General features: G+C 40.3%; 2 protein-coding genes across 3 annotated transcripts in view; one reads left to right on the top strand and one right to left on the bottom strand.

The window, feature by feature from the left end:
* The window catches only part of CBR4 (carbonyl reductase 4), a 291,935-nt gene that overhangs the window by 155,899 nt on the left and 121,614 nt on the right, over positions 1–14,422 (bottom strand). The gene's annotated exons all lie outside the window — the stretch shown is intronic.
* Positions 1–14,422, top strand: part of PALLD (palladin, cytoskeletal associated protein) — a 215,441-nt gene that overhangs the window by 98,277 nt on the left and 102,742 nt on the right. For both annotated transcript variants that reach the window (XM_053402876.1, XM_053402878.1), the window contains exon 10: positions 87–420. In XM_053402876.1, the coding sequence (XP_053258851.1) occupies positions 87–420 (334 nt within the window). The remainder of the gene's footprint in view (positions 1–86; positions 421–14,422) is intronic.

Below are 14,422 nucleotides of genomic sequence, written 5' to 3'. Positions count from 1 at the left end.
ACTGTATTTGTGAGAGTAATTGAAACTATCTGTTGTAGTTACAATCGCCCATCTATATTGTTACCTTTTTCCTCCTCCTATTTTAGCCAGTTCTGAAATCTCCAGCCGTGACTTGCCAATGAGAGAACAGAACGACGATGACTTCCACCACTTCCCACCCCCACCTACAAACCTTGAGATCAGTTCTATTGAGCTTCCTCCAAAACACTTGGAGAGCCACCAGATGAACAATGCCAGATCCAGTGTAGCAGCTTTTCAATTACAGCTCAACTCTGCAGAGAAGAAAACCAATGGTGTCCATCCCAGCCGTAGAGTCAATGGGGTAGTTAACGGTGACACCCAAATCAATATATCTTCTCATCCTGCTGGCCTGCTTTCACCTACAAAAACACCACCTCCAGTCCTTGCTAAGCCAAAGCTGTGAGTAATTCTGTGTTTATATTTATTTTTCATTTTAGGAGCCAACTAAATGGCATATATAGAATCCTAGAACCATTGAACAACAGACATGGATGGATGCATGCATGTGAAAAAACCAATGCATGCTAATGCAGGATAGCATCTAGTGTGATGGGACTAGGATTAGGGGAAACTTTGGTTCAGTTCTTCATTCAGCTGAGAAGCTTGTTTGATAAATTTGAGCTATTCAGTATCGCTTAACTCACAAAGTTCTGCATGGGGAAAACCATTTACACTTTCATGAGCTCCTTGGACGAACGCTACAGTAGAAATGGATCAAGCAAGTGTTATTGTACTACATGTGCTTGAAGTGGAAACCTGCTACCAGACGAAGACAGCTCCAGGTTTGAGGGGACTCTGGGCAAAACAGTTGCACCCCCTGTTAAATTGGTGGCCCCTGTCAAGGATTTCAGGCAATGAAGATGGCAGCAGCCCATTGTCCAATAGTGCTCAGTGTCATCCATTGCAGGGCATTATGGGACCCAAACCCAAGCTCTTGGGGGTTGGAAGGGTTCCAGAGCAGGTATAAGGGCTACTGGGCCCTCCCTAGAACCTTTGAGCACAGTGGCTGGTCTAGAATGCCGAGTGTTGATGCAGGCAGGCCCTGCTGCCATTTGAGTCTTGTACTTGCTTTCGTACATGTGTGAGATAATGGCCCCCATGCAGTGTCCAGTTTCCTCCACATCATGGTCTATCCTGCCATACCCATGTGCATTTGGGTATACATCCTTTACTAAGAAAGCCTGAGTAGTCATTTACTTAAAGTTCTGCTGTTTCTACAGCTCCTATTTCTTTTCCAGTTAATGTACTAGGCTGGCTTTATTTTTGTGATTTTGATCAGCTATAAATAAATGAAAGGGTTCTGGGAAATTTTACCTGAAATAGTAATGATAAAAGCTGGTGTGGTGTTGCAACTTGGGGGAACCTGCTGATAGACATATGAAATATATATTTATTCCCGCTTAGTGTGGAAAGAGAGAAAGCACCCAAGCTAACATTTAACTGGATATAAATGGGATATTCTTAAACATTGGTCATGCTAACAGCTTAAGGTACAGTCTTCACTTAAAGGTCAAAAGTATTATTTTTCTCCATTTTTTTAAAAAAAATCCTAATTTAATTTCTTCTTGTCTCTGAAAATCAGACACAATAATTTTTGTGGTTATTTGTGAGGTTAAGACATAGTTCTTGCGGAATGACATCACCATCTCTCTTTATGAGCTGGATTTTGAGCACCAGACTCAGGTACACACTGGAAGGCACTACTGTGCTCAGACTTAGTTACAAATTATTCTGCATTTCTTGTCTTATACTGAGGTTCAGAAGAGGACATGTTCCAGTTCAAACATGCCAGTGAGATACTTAAGTAATAGGATTACCAACACAAAATCCAGAAAACGAAAAAAAAACTTGAAAAAAGAGGTGATGTTTAGGTTCAGTGTAGTAGAGGTGAACAGTTGCAGGAATGGTAGAGTCCATGAGGAGGAGTCTTTGGCAAACAGGATTGTTGGCAAGCCATATTTAGGGGATGCCAAATGGGGAAACCTGAAAAATGTAACTGCTGACCCATGAGCTAAGAGTTTTATACTTTGCTGTGAAAGCACGGTGAAAAGAATGAAATAGGATACAGTTCAGGATACATCTTAATATTTGCTGCAAGACTTTTGAGGAACAAATCTGGTTATGCACCTTAAGCAAATTCTACAGACAACTAGATTTGCCTCTCATTTCAAAACTTGAAACCTTTTTGCATTGTACTTGCAAGTAAATGTGATTTTGGTCTAAAATGTGTTTTTACGCCAAGGTGTTAGCATTGTAATGTGGCTAAGCTATATGACGTCTAGTATCTGTCACCAGTTATCTTTTTGCTGATAAGCTTGTAGTACATGGTCCTATTCAATCTGTAATTCACATTTAGGTGAGCATATGAGAGCGTGATTAAATGAAAAAGATTGTATGTGCCATGGTTGAGCACTGGTATTTAGATTATGTTGTTTGTCTGTTCTCCTCCATTGACACATGCAAGTTTCCATTAGAGGTTTTGATCATTTAAGTACATGGCAAATGGTAGTGGTGGGAATTGTTCAAATGATTTTGTTGAGGTTCAAGTTGTAAACCCCTTTCTAATTAGTAAAAGGGCATGTCATTTAATTATGATTTATATATGAGCAGTATTCTATGACATGCATTTTGCATTCTAAAAATCAGGTAAATAGTAAAGTCAAATGTAATGTACTCTCCCAAATGAGACCACCTATTCCAGATTTAGCAGAACACAGCTTTTCTGTATAGGCAGTAACCATTTTGCAAGCATCCAACTAGTGTGCAACTACTGATGCATGGGTCCTTTTGGACCCAGAAGAGGGCAGAACGGGGGGTGAGCAGGGAGGTTATGTGCACTCTGCTGACGCACATGGGGACCAGGAATGGAACCCCCAAACAAAATGGTCTCAGCCTGTAATATCCTGCCTGTGGATTAGAGTGTGCTAAAGCATTTGAAGAAAAGGGTTAGCCTGTCGTGGTAAAAAAGAGGGCTTCACACATAATATGTAACAGAAGATGTAGCATGTGGAAATAGAATGATCAACATCTCTCTTTTTTATATTCAGAAACCTTTGCATGCAATTTTTTCTTGGCACTGCTGTAAAACCAAAGCTTTCATATGCAGAGTTTGTGCCTGCAACCAAGAACTGCTTTACAAGAGAGAGGCTTCTAGATTATGCTGTTAGATACAATAGTTCCTACATTGTTTGACCTTCCGGTGCTTCCTGTGTTGATAACTCAGCTGGCACCTTTTAATCTCTACTTGCCTTCACAGATCCATAGAACATAAAAGAGCTGCCAGATGGGTTGCAAATGTTCTTTTTTTAAAAAAAATCATTTCACTTTAAAATAAATATTTTATAGATTTTTATTTTATTTAAAATACATCTAGGTCAACTGAAGGGCAAAAGTCTTCTCAAGGTGGCTCATAAAATTAAATGCAAGCCTTCTTCCACCATTCAAGCTGCTTTTTCTCATAGAAACAGGCCTGCAGTATTGAGGGTGTGTGAATCCAGTTGGAGAATAAACATAATCAACTTACCATGAGCGTTAATGTTTTTTCAGCTACCTTCTTTGGGAGTTGACAAGAAGGGAGAGAGGCATTTTATAAGAGCGTTAATTATCTCTGGGATATTTTTTTTTGTATTGTCAGTTGGCTCCAGTATAACCAAACTCCCAGCCCAAGGTGTGCACAGTTGACATGTCGACACCATTGTGACTACCCAAAGCTTCCTGGAGAAGAGCTGACAGCTACTTTTAAAAAGTGTAACTCCCTCTTTATCCTATTTGTGTTGGAATGCTGTTCCAATTAATCATGGACAGTGTTCAAAAACTGTGTCTGCTTAGCAGTCTACAACTACCTTTCTGCTTGGAAAGGAACAAAGCTGTCAAAACTAGTTGAGGTCTAGATCTTCAGAAATGCTGAGCACACCAGTCTGAAATTAATGAATTAGAATCACTAGATTCTTAATCCCTTTATGTTTAGTCTGTTCCTATGCTTGAAGGTATTACAAATAAACCATTTGGTTTTATTGTTTTTCTTAACCAATGCAGTTGATTCCGTGCACCTCATTCTTTGTTTGAGTATGTATTAGGTCACGGCTGAACCGAAAATACTAAAAGTTAATGCTTCCTTTATCATTTTCTTGGCAAAATGGAGAGGTATGCTCTTAAAGGGGGAATTAGAGCATTAATATTAATTCTTATTCTGTCTCTGTCTAATCTGTCCATGTGTTATCTGATCATTCACATTAAATTGCAATGGACTTGTGGGAGAATGGCATTCTACAAACTAGGATGACCTATTTTGTGACATGGAGAGATTAAATAGCCATTAGCCCAAGGAGAGATGACTCTCTCTTAATCTGCAGACAGTGACTTCATACCTTGCTGATTTAGTGCTGATGTGCACATCCAGAAGCATTAGGAGGTGTCCTGAGGAAAGGTTCCCCCAAGGTTGTCCCACAGTCATCATAAAGGAGGACACATGGGGTGACTCCCTGTGTCAGCCACATCAGCCCAGCATGGGGTTATGGCAAGGTGAAACAAGCCATGGAAGAAATCTGGTCTAGTTAAATGTATGTTGCGCTAGGTTTAAATAAGGGCGTGATTGCACATTTCCTCTTTTGTAGGGGAGAATTGGTGGGTATGAGGGAGGTTATGTAATATTTCCCCTGTCGCCTGATTGTTCTCTGTAGCCTTTCCTTTCCCACCCATTTCTCTCCACTCGCCAGCCCCAAACTTGGGCATATTTCCAGCTTCTGGATCTAGCTTGGAAGACAAGTTTTGGGGAGATCCAACAGTAGCAACTGGCAGACTCACTCACTCACCTGCCCCGGTTTAATTTGTAATTGGACTTGGCAAATGTTGTGATTCACATAGTAAAAGAAAGAAAGGAAATAGCCCTTATTATTGTATTGAACTCAGTTGCAAGACAAATCTGATCACACCTATATGACTTCATGGGGGAATGCAAGCAGTCTATTCCTTACTTGCCCGTGAGCTCCCCAACTAATTCTGTCCCTCTGTCTCCACATATCTTGCTGGTATCCCTGGGGAAAGTATATTTCCCAGTGTTAGAGGTGCCATAGGCAGAAAGGATCGACATTCCTTCCACCACTGAAACAGCAGCCAGATAAGCAGGTGAGAGGGAATTTGATTTGGAGATGGAGGGGAAAGAGCAGAATTCAAAGCAGTTGCACATTGTCCCTCATATTTATTCCAATATGGTTTACAAAGCAAATTAAAAGATCTGAGCTGGAGAAGCTTAATTTCAGAGCTCTTACAGATGATCAAGCAACCCCAGAATAGCTTTCCCATCTATTACTTCCTGCCAAATGAGGAAAATTAAATCTGTACATCAAATACACATACATATGTAGTACAATTAGTATTCTTTAGTTTCCGTGATCTACCATAAATTAAAGGCAAGGAGAAGTGGTCAATGTGATCCCAGGACTACAGATAAGGTGCTGTTAACTGTTTGCAGCCTGCATGGGACCAATATTTTAAAAATGCATTGGTTTAATCTGTGTTTGGCATGAGAAAGAGAGAGAGAAAATATGGAATTGAGATATTCTGGTGTCATGTAGTTCTGAATTTTGGATTTGACAGCAACAAAAAAAGCTGCCATTGTACTGACCTTTTTAATAGGTGGAGAGAACTAACTGAATTTCCTGCTTATATAGAATCTAATCTGCAATCTGACAGGAAAAATAAAACGTCCCCATACCATGGCCATAAATAAAAGCCAAATTTGCTATATTTTCAATACAGTGGTGCCTCAGATTAAGTACTTAATTCGTTCCGGAGGTCCGTTCTTAACCTGAAGCACCACTTTAGCTAATGGGGCCTCCTGCTGCTGCCACACTGCTGGAGCACGATTTCTGTTCTTATCCTGAAGCAAAGTTCTTAACCTGAAGCACTATTTCTGGGTTAGTGGAGTGTGTAACCTGAAGCGTATGTAACCTGAAGCGTATGTAACCCGAGGTACCACTGTACATGATTTTGCAGTTGTGCTGTTGCACAGGGATGGGAGAATCTGTCAGTTTCTGTTCCTCCCAGTTTCCCATTTTCCCAATCTTAAATTTCTCCACATTTCTACAGCTGTGTGTGTGTGTGTGTGTGTGTGTGTACACACACACGAAAATGCATTGGTATTTTAGTGCAAATTTCTCCTAAGAAACATGTTTTTGAATGCAGTTTTAACTAACATACATATATTTTCAAGCAATTTCCCTACCTTGAACTTTTGTATGCTATTTTCACTAACGTGTTCATTTAATAAATGCATTCTTTCAAACCCTGTATTGTTGGATAACTGCATCACAAAATTCAGAGACGGGCAAATGTTGCAGGATGGCTGTGTTTCAGTTTTCATATTGTTTTTGAAAGGTACAGATTAAGTCATTGTGCCTTTTAAGTGTGACCTGAATTGAATCTCTCCCCCATTCCTAATAGGAGAAGGTAAGTTTGAAATCAGTCATGTTGGCCTATAAGGAGATCAGTGCCATTAAAGGTATCTGTCTTTCTATGGCCTGATGCTTTCCCCTGTATTGGTTAATGTATTTTCACTTGTGAGCCTTTGTATTTAAGAATGAAACTGCAAGAAATTCAGCAGATACGAAGTCTTCTTGTACTATATCACTCGGCTGTGTATGAAACCTGCTAAGTGTCACTTTTGCACAGAGGCATTGCATCTCTTTGTGGATTTTTGGTCTAGTACATTTAATAGATAAGCAACATTGTACAAAATCAAAAAAAGTTACCAATTGGACACATGCTTAAAAGAAAATATGAAAGGAGCCAAGCTGCCTTTAGTGCCAAGAGGCTAAATTGACCTATTTGGTGTTGCCAACTGTAGTCTTAATCTCGTTCTAAAATGTGCTGATTGTTAGTTGGGCAGGGAAATGTGTGGGGTTTTTTTAAGGAAATGAACAGGAAATTGGGAGATTCTGGCTAATTCCTGCTATGCAGAGCAAAGCATTTCACTTTTGAGATGACAACATTTTTCTAAGTTCTACAAAGCAAATCAGTTAATGTATATTGGTAAGGAATGTCAAACCTGCCAAATCATGCAATGGGCAGAAACAGTGACAAGGTAACATGAGATTTGTGACCCTTGCAATTTAACTATAAAACGTATCCACCAAACAAGGAACACAGCTGATGGGACTTGTAGTCCAAAACATCTGGCAGGCACCAGGTTATCAAATGCTGGTGTAGAGGATTAATGAGCTAAGACTTAAGTACTTTTTAATGTTGTGTCTTCCTTACTCTAGGAAGGCTATTAGGAAAGAGCAGCTTTGGACTCTTACTATTCAACCTTTGTTTTCCTGATTAGCATCTTTAAGGGTTAGATCAAAGAAGATATACTTTTGGAGGATCACATGTTTTCCCTTTTGTTTTTTGTACTGAGCTGTTCTTTTCTGGTCCCAGTCTCTGTCTGCTCCCTGTCTATGCACTTTTTCTTCATTTGCTTATTACAAGCACAAAAACTACTGATGCCAACCTCTTTGATATTTTCCCTACCACTCCTTAGACATACACCTTCCTCCTTTACTTTAGAATCTCACTTTTCACTGCAAGACTTGTCCAACTGGTTCTACTTTGTTGTTCGTTCATGAATTTTCAGCCAGCTTCATGTCAGCAGCAAGCTTCATATTGTCCATTTACGTCCAGCTTATCTGATCTGGAAAACACAATTCAGGGAGTCTTGCTCTTCTCAAAAGTTGAGATTTAGTTGCAATCTCCTTTTCTTTCTCTTGTAACTTGTATCCATTTCCCCATAGACAAATCATGTCTTGCCTGGAAACCTATCTGGTTTTTGGTGTACCTATCTATTGTGGTGTGGAGATTTCACAGCCATACCACTGCTCTTGAAAATCAGTCAGCAAGGTAAAAATTGCTCCATCTGAAACCAAGGAAGGAAACTGGAAGAACTTGGTGATTATAAAAGACTAATATTTTATAAAGTAAGATCACTGATAGTGGCACAATTAAAATAGTTAAAACAGTGTGACCCAGAGAAGGGGGAAATTGAGTTAAAGATTGAGTTAAAGGGGGGGATCCTGCCTTTATTTAAAGATCTCCATGACCTTGTGATGATGTAGTTGTAGGTCATCTTTTCCAATACATTGATGGTTGCTGCTCCTGTGCTATATAATATTTCATGAACCTTACGTGTTGTATCCCTACAATCCAGATGGGCTTCATCTACCTATATCTGGACTGTTCACCTCTATTTGCACAAATGAATTTAGTGTTTAGCTTTTTCTTTTTAAGGTATCTGATACATAGAGAAGCAGGGAGGGGAAAGGGGGGGTGCTCTGAAAAGGTACTAGTTCGAGGTGAGTGCAAGAATGTTATTAGTATTTCTAAAAATGCATGTACAAATATACTTCCAATCAGTCTAACCCACCTCATAGGCTTGTGGGGATTAAATGAGGAGGGGAGAACCATGTATAAAACCTTGAATAGGGATGTGGGTGGTGCAGTGGTCTAAACCACTGTGCCTCTTGGGCTTGCTGATCAGAAGGTCGATGGTTCAAATCCCCGCAATGGAGTGAGCTCCCGTTGGTCTGTCCCAGCTCCTGCCAACCTAGCAGTTCGAAAACACGACAGTGCAAGTAGATAAATAGGTACCGCTGTGGTGGGAAGGTAGACAGTGTTTCTGTACGCTCTGGTTTCCGTCATGGTGTTCCGATGCGCCAGAAGCGGTTTAGTCATGCTGACCCGGAAAGCTGTCTGTGGACAAACATTGGCTCCCTTGGCCTGAAAGCAAGATGAGTGCCATAGTCGCCTTTGACTGGACTTAACCATCCAGGAGTTTTACTACCTTGAGCTCCTTGGAGAAAAGGTGGGATGTAATGCAACAAATAAGTAAATAATCAGACACTTTTTTAAATTATGCCTCTACGTTGAGCTTCCCCAAACATAATAACCATGTTATGTTGCTTAAAAGAGCAAACACTAAATGTAAATGACACAGGGACTTTACTATCTAAAAAACTGAACCCCCGCCCTCTTCATAGTTCTGCTTGAGTTCAACTGAGACTACGGGTTGTGTCTAGCAGTATCACTCAGCTGACAGTAAGGAATGGGGAGGGGAGCATTGTTCAGTGATTTCTCCCTGCGTGTGTGCACCCAAATCTGGTAAGGAGGGTTACCCAACACTTTGTTGCAGACCCAGGGCATGAGGCTGCAGGAAAGAGGAAGAATTGTTCAAAATTGCTTCTCTCTCTGCTCTGCTCACAGAATCTCGGCTAAGCACTGGATACATCCCAATATTTACCCTTCAGTAATCCTGTGTTATAACAAATCTAGATTTATTAAAGGGGCTCTGGTCAAACGTGCATACTTGAAAAGTGAATAAAGGAATTGGCTATTCAGAATTGGCTTGCATTTTCAGCTAGGAGATGTTCCTTTCTCATCTATATTTATGTGCATTGCTAAAATTTCTGTGTGTGTATGAGATGTATGAATATTTCAATAGTTTACTTTTCCTTTAACTGGGTGTGCCTCCTTATGCTAGTCTTTAGGAAACGTCTACTCGCTATAGAGATTTGACCAAAAAACAACAACAGAACACACACAAAAACATAGACCTCTTTAGAAGATCTTTAAGGCCTCAAGTAGGGCAATAGAGCAAAACAGGACTAAAATTACAGCTGCAATTCTGCTCCTCCTCCCTCACTCCCCAGACAAAACTAGCTTACCTCATGGACACTAACCGCTGGGATAAATTTTCTCATTGGCATGGAAGAGAAGTAAAGTGGAAACACATTCAGAAACTTTCATGCTAGCGTTTTTAATGCTGATTTTTTCAAATTATAATATGATATCTTCTTTTAAAAGGGTATTGCTCTTTAACTGTCATAAGCTCTTCCACTTGGGAGTGAGTTAGTAGTTTCTAAAATGTATCTGAAGATGCTTTCATCTCCCAGTTGCTTTTTCTTCCTCTTCTTTTTGTTCCACACCCACTGAAAGAGACTTTTCAAAATGAGATCATACGGCACACTTACATCACTCTAACTAGGGCCATACACTATTCCTTATTGTCTTAGTACTGCCATTTCCAAGAGACGAAAGAATTGATACTGTTAAGCTGAAATAAAGGTTTGACGCTGAAGTCTGTGAGACAGAGTGCTTCTGTCAGACTAGGCAATACTGGATCAGATGGTCTAATGCAGTCTTGAGACTGCTTCATAAAGAATCCTGAACTGTAATTACAGTGGTACCTCAGGTGAAGAACTTTATTCGTTCTGGAGGTCCGTTCTTAACCTGAAACTGCTCTTAACCTGAGGTACCACTTTAGCTAATGGGGCCTCGCGCCGCCACGCAATTTCTGTTCTCATCCTGAAGTAAAGTTCTTAACCCAAGGTGCTATTTCTGGGTTAGCGGAGTCTGTAACCTGAAGCACCTGTAACCTGAAGCGTCTGTAACCCGAGGTACCACTGTATTAGAAAATGATCTCTTACTACAATTACTTTTACTGTGTTGCGTTGAATTATAATTCAATTATTTAGCAAGTGCGCTGCACAGCAAAATGTTGCACAGTTTCCATTCAGGCAGATCTGTCACTCCTCTGTAACTGAGGGATTGCTTCTCTTTGTGTAGTTAGATTGTGCAGAGAGACCCCTGTTTTAGATTCATTCCTTGTGATCCATCAGAGCCACCGGAACATGACACCTCGGCTCTCTCCAAGTTTGCCCTCTTCCCTTCTGTCTACATGGCCCTGCTGCAGATTCCAGCCCTTCAGATAGCAAGGTGGAGGTTTCTTCCAGTCTCCTGCATTTTAGGAGGTTAGATATCTGTCTATCTATAGAGATATAAAATCTAGTTTGTCAGGTTTGGGATGTTGATAGATTGGTGCTGGGCATAATGGTATTTTTTATCTCCGTGTTACTGTTCCTCTGTGTCATAATTCTTTAATTTATCATTATTGTTGCTTGATAGTAATTCAGTTTGAGTCTTTGAGTTCTCAAGGCAGGACACAAATTAATAAATGAGCTGACAACTGGTAAGTGTCATAGGTCTTCTACCTACAGGACCTCACTGTGATTTGCTTGGACAGCATATTCAGTGCATGATGTCTTATGGACACACCAAAGCGATAAAAGCCGCTTCTTTGACCCAGCAAACCCGTATCTTTTGGATTCATGTAGCTGTCCATAACAGGAGTTTTTGCTTGGCGTTTACATGGTTTTCCCTGTACTGTTTAGGGGCAGCTGAAAGAAGTAGCCCTGTTTTTAAAATGCATGCATTTCAGGCATAACAGACAGAAGAGCAGTGCTGTTCTGAAAATGTGTTTGGGAATGCAGGCTAAAATGCTATTAAGAACTGTTTAGCATTTTCGGAGACATCTGTGTTCCATCTTGTGGTGCTCTTTAATTAGCATCAGTCTTACTAAACTTTACAATTCCGTTTGCAGAAAATAGTATCTTGAATGAAATGACCTCTATTTAATAATTATATATTTTAAAAAAACCAGTGGAAACAGAGTTCTGTGGGCTTGATTTAATTTATGTTACACTGTTTGATTTCATGTCTCTTTTATTGCTTCACTCCCATGATGGTTCATTTTAGCAAAGTCAGATCAAGCTCCAGATGGCATTTTCTTCTGAGCTTTGTGGCTGTTGATATATTTCTTGAATACCGAAAATGGAAGAAAGATTAACCAAAGATGTGACAACAATCTAGGAAAGAAAAGCCCTCTTGTTTATCTTTTTGGCTTCTAGACACATGAGAGAGCCTAGTTCCCTCAATGCTGCCATTCGGTTTTGCTCTTTAAGAAAAGAAAGAAAAAAGATCTGCGTTAAAAGATAACCACATTACAGTCTTAGTTTGCAAAATACTTAAAATAATTGCAGTGTGAGGTCGCTTCTTCATTTTTTTAAAAAAAGATTGCCATGCTCGAAACAATACATGGATATTCCCAGAGGAAAAGAATCCTACTGAACAGAGCACATTCTCACCCTCCACATCAGTGTGTAATGCAAGTGCAATTTAGTGCTGCATTTCAGTTTAGAGAGTGGCTTTATTTCATTGTGTCATCACGGAATAAAGACACTCTCCAGAGCTGAAATCCATTAGTGTACGACATCTGGCTCGAAAGGAAGAAATCTCGTTGAGCACACATTGCAAAGCAGAAACAGCAACTGGAATGAAAATGATAGTTCACACATACTGGTGGCCCAGTATCTTGGGAGTGGAGGAGTTTCTTGCCAGTTTTGCAGTGGGGAGGCAGCATTGACTTGAGCCACTCTTGCGGATACTGATAGACATACCTCCCACGTGGAGTTGTAAGTTCATGTCTGTGGTGCCCCTTCGCAAGACGGACCTAGTGGTGTGTTTGCATCCTCTTCAGGGGGGTCACAGTGCCCAAATGTGGAGGGAGTGCCATTCCGCTTTTCTTCAGGTGGGTCATAATTGTGCTGTTTGTGCTTCCTGGAATAGTTGCGGGAGAAAAGCACACACAAAATTGAACCAAGGTTTAAGCAGAAACCAACAAATTTATGAAGAGTATCTTACAAGTTTCAATTCCAATCCCAATTCCAGAGAGACCTTGCATTAGCTTTTGGAGGCATATTTAGGTAAAGGTAAAGGACCCCGGGACGGTTAAGTCCAGTCAAAGGCGACTATGGGGTGCATGCTCATCTTGCTTTCAGGCCGAGAGAGCCGGCGTTTGTCCACAGACAGCTTTCCAGGTCATGTGACCAGCATGACTAAACCACTTCTGGCGCAACAGAACACCGTGACGAGTGTCAGAATGCACGGAAATGCCATTTACCTTCCTGCCACAGTGTAACCTATTTATCTACTTGCACTGGCATGCTTTCAAACTGCTAGGTTGGCTGAACCTGGGTCAGAGCATATTTAGCATATATCTGAGTAGGGGACACTTCCAGATAAGAACTATAATAGAACTGTGATGTTTTTATTACTATTATTTATTGTGGGGGACATCCGTTGTAAGCTACTTACAATAGCTGGCTGGTTGGTTTGCTTTTAAAATATGCTATGAATAACAAAACAAATTGATTACTAATTAAAAACAACAACTAGTATAGTTTAGCGTATTTATATTCATTGAGTATAAATGAGATTAAGAAACAAATCTCAGTCTGCTTCTCTCCTTGATCTTTTAAAATAGCTTTGATCATTTATCTTCACATGATTGGGATGGTGGGATTCAATATATCCTTGAAGGGATTGCATTCCCCCTGAAGGATTGAGTGTGCAGCTTGTGGGTGCTTCTGGAGTCAAGATTGCCCAGGTGGTAACACAGTTGCCTAGGGAATTTTTTTACCAGCTTAGCATTGCAGCTGGCATGCCGGTTTATATGTTTAAACATTAAAAAATTGTAATAAAATGGCAGATGACAAGACAGTGGGGCTTGCAACTAAAGGCAATTCTAGAAGATCTGCTATTGTAAAAGAAAAGCCATTAAAAGGCTCCAGAGAACAGGATGGACTTTGCCTGGTGGCTAAAGTAGAGAAAAGGGTGGCAGTAAGCAAATATAACCTGGGGGGTGGGGGAGTTGCATAGTTTAGATTCTGCCATATAAAAATCCTCTCTCTTATAGCCAAGTTTCAAAAGTGAGAGTGCTTACAGAATGCTTCTAAAGAAGACTTTAGTGGGCAAGTTCATGAACACGAACAGTTTGCTTTCCTTACCACTGAATAATCATTGACTGCCAGCCACAGACCTATGTGTGTTTTGGAGAAAGCTTGCCTGGATTGAAGACGGTGGCTTCCAGGTATCCTTTGACAATATTGTTGGGTGGTTTGTTTGTTTTTGCAAATGAAGTGCAGCCTGGATTTCACTTTAGGAACCCTGGATATAAATTTATAATCGAAGGTCTAAAAGTCAATTTGGATTATTATTAGTCTGTTCCTTCAACCAGACAAAGGCATTTAATTTCTTCTCTTGCTGCTCTTGGGAGAACCATGTTTTGAACAGGGACAAAACTTCTTTTACTGCTCTTGTTTATGCTTATTATGTCTGCTCGAATTTGGCAAAGAGGTGAAACAAGAATACTGGCCAACAACTTGGTGTGCTTGGCAAAGATTAATGGCAGAAATTGCTGGGGTGGTGTTCTGCCTATTTCAAGGACTAACTTTTTAAACCCTTGTGCCTTCTGTTATGCTTCTATCCACAATCATTTTCACAATGAAAACATCATCGTCTCCTTGCTTTCCTTGTTATGCAGAAAGAGGAGAACAATATAGAAAATAATTAACATTCCTTTCCTAAACATTCTTGGCAGCATATTTCTTCAGGCATGGAGAGCACAGCCTTGCCAGTAAGAAAACGAAGGGACATGGAGCATAATGCTTCAGCTTGTTTTGACTATTTTGGAGAACAAGCGTCAAGTGAGAAAGGGGCAGAGAGGCCTGACCCTCTAACCTCCTGCTGT

The sequence above is a fragment of the Podarcis raffonei genome, chromosome 9, assembly GCF_027172205.1.
Source record: "Podarcis raffonei isolate rPodRaf1 chromosome 9, rPodRaf1.pri, whole genome shotgun sequence".
Lineage (NCBI taxonomy): Eukaryota > Metazoa > Chordata > Lepidosauria > Squamata > Lacertidae > Podarcis > Podarcis raffonei.
The sequence above is the reverse complement of the archived record's forward strand: the minus strand, read 5'-3'. Positions and strand labels throughout refer to the sequence as shown.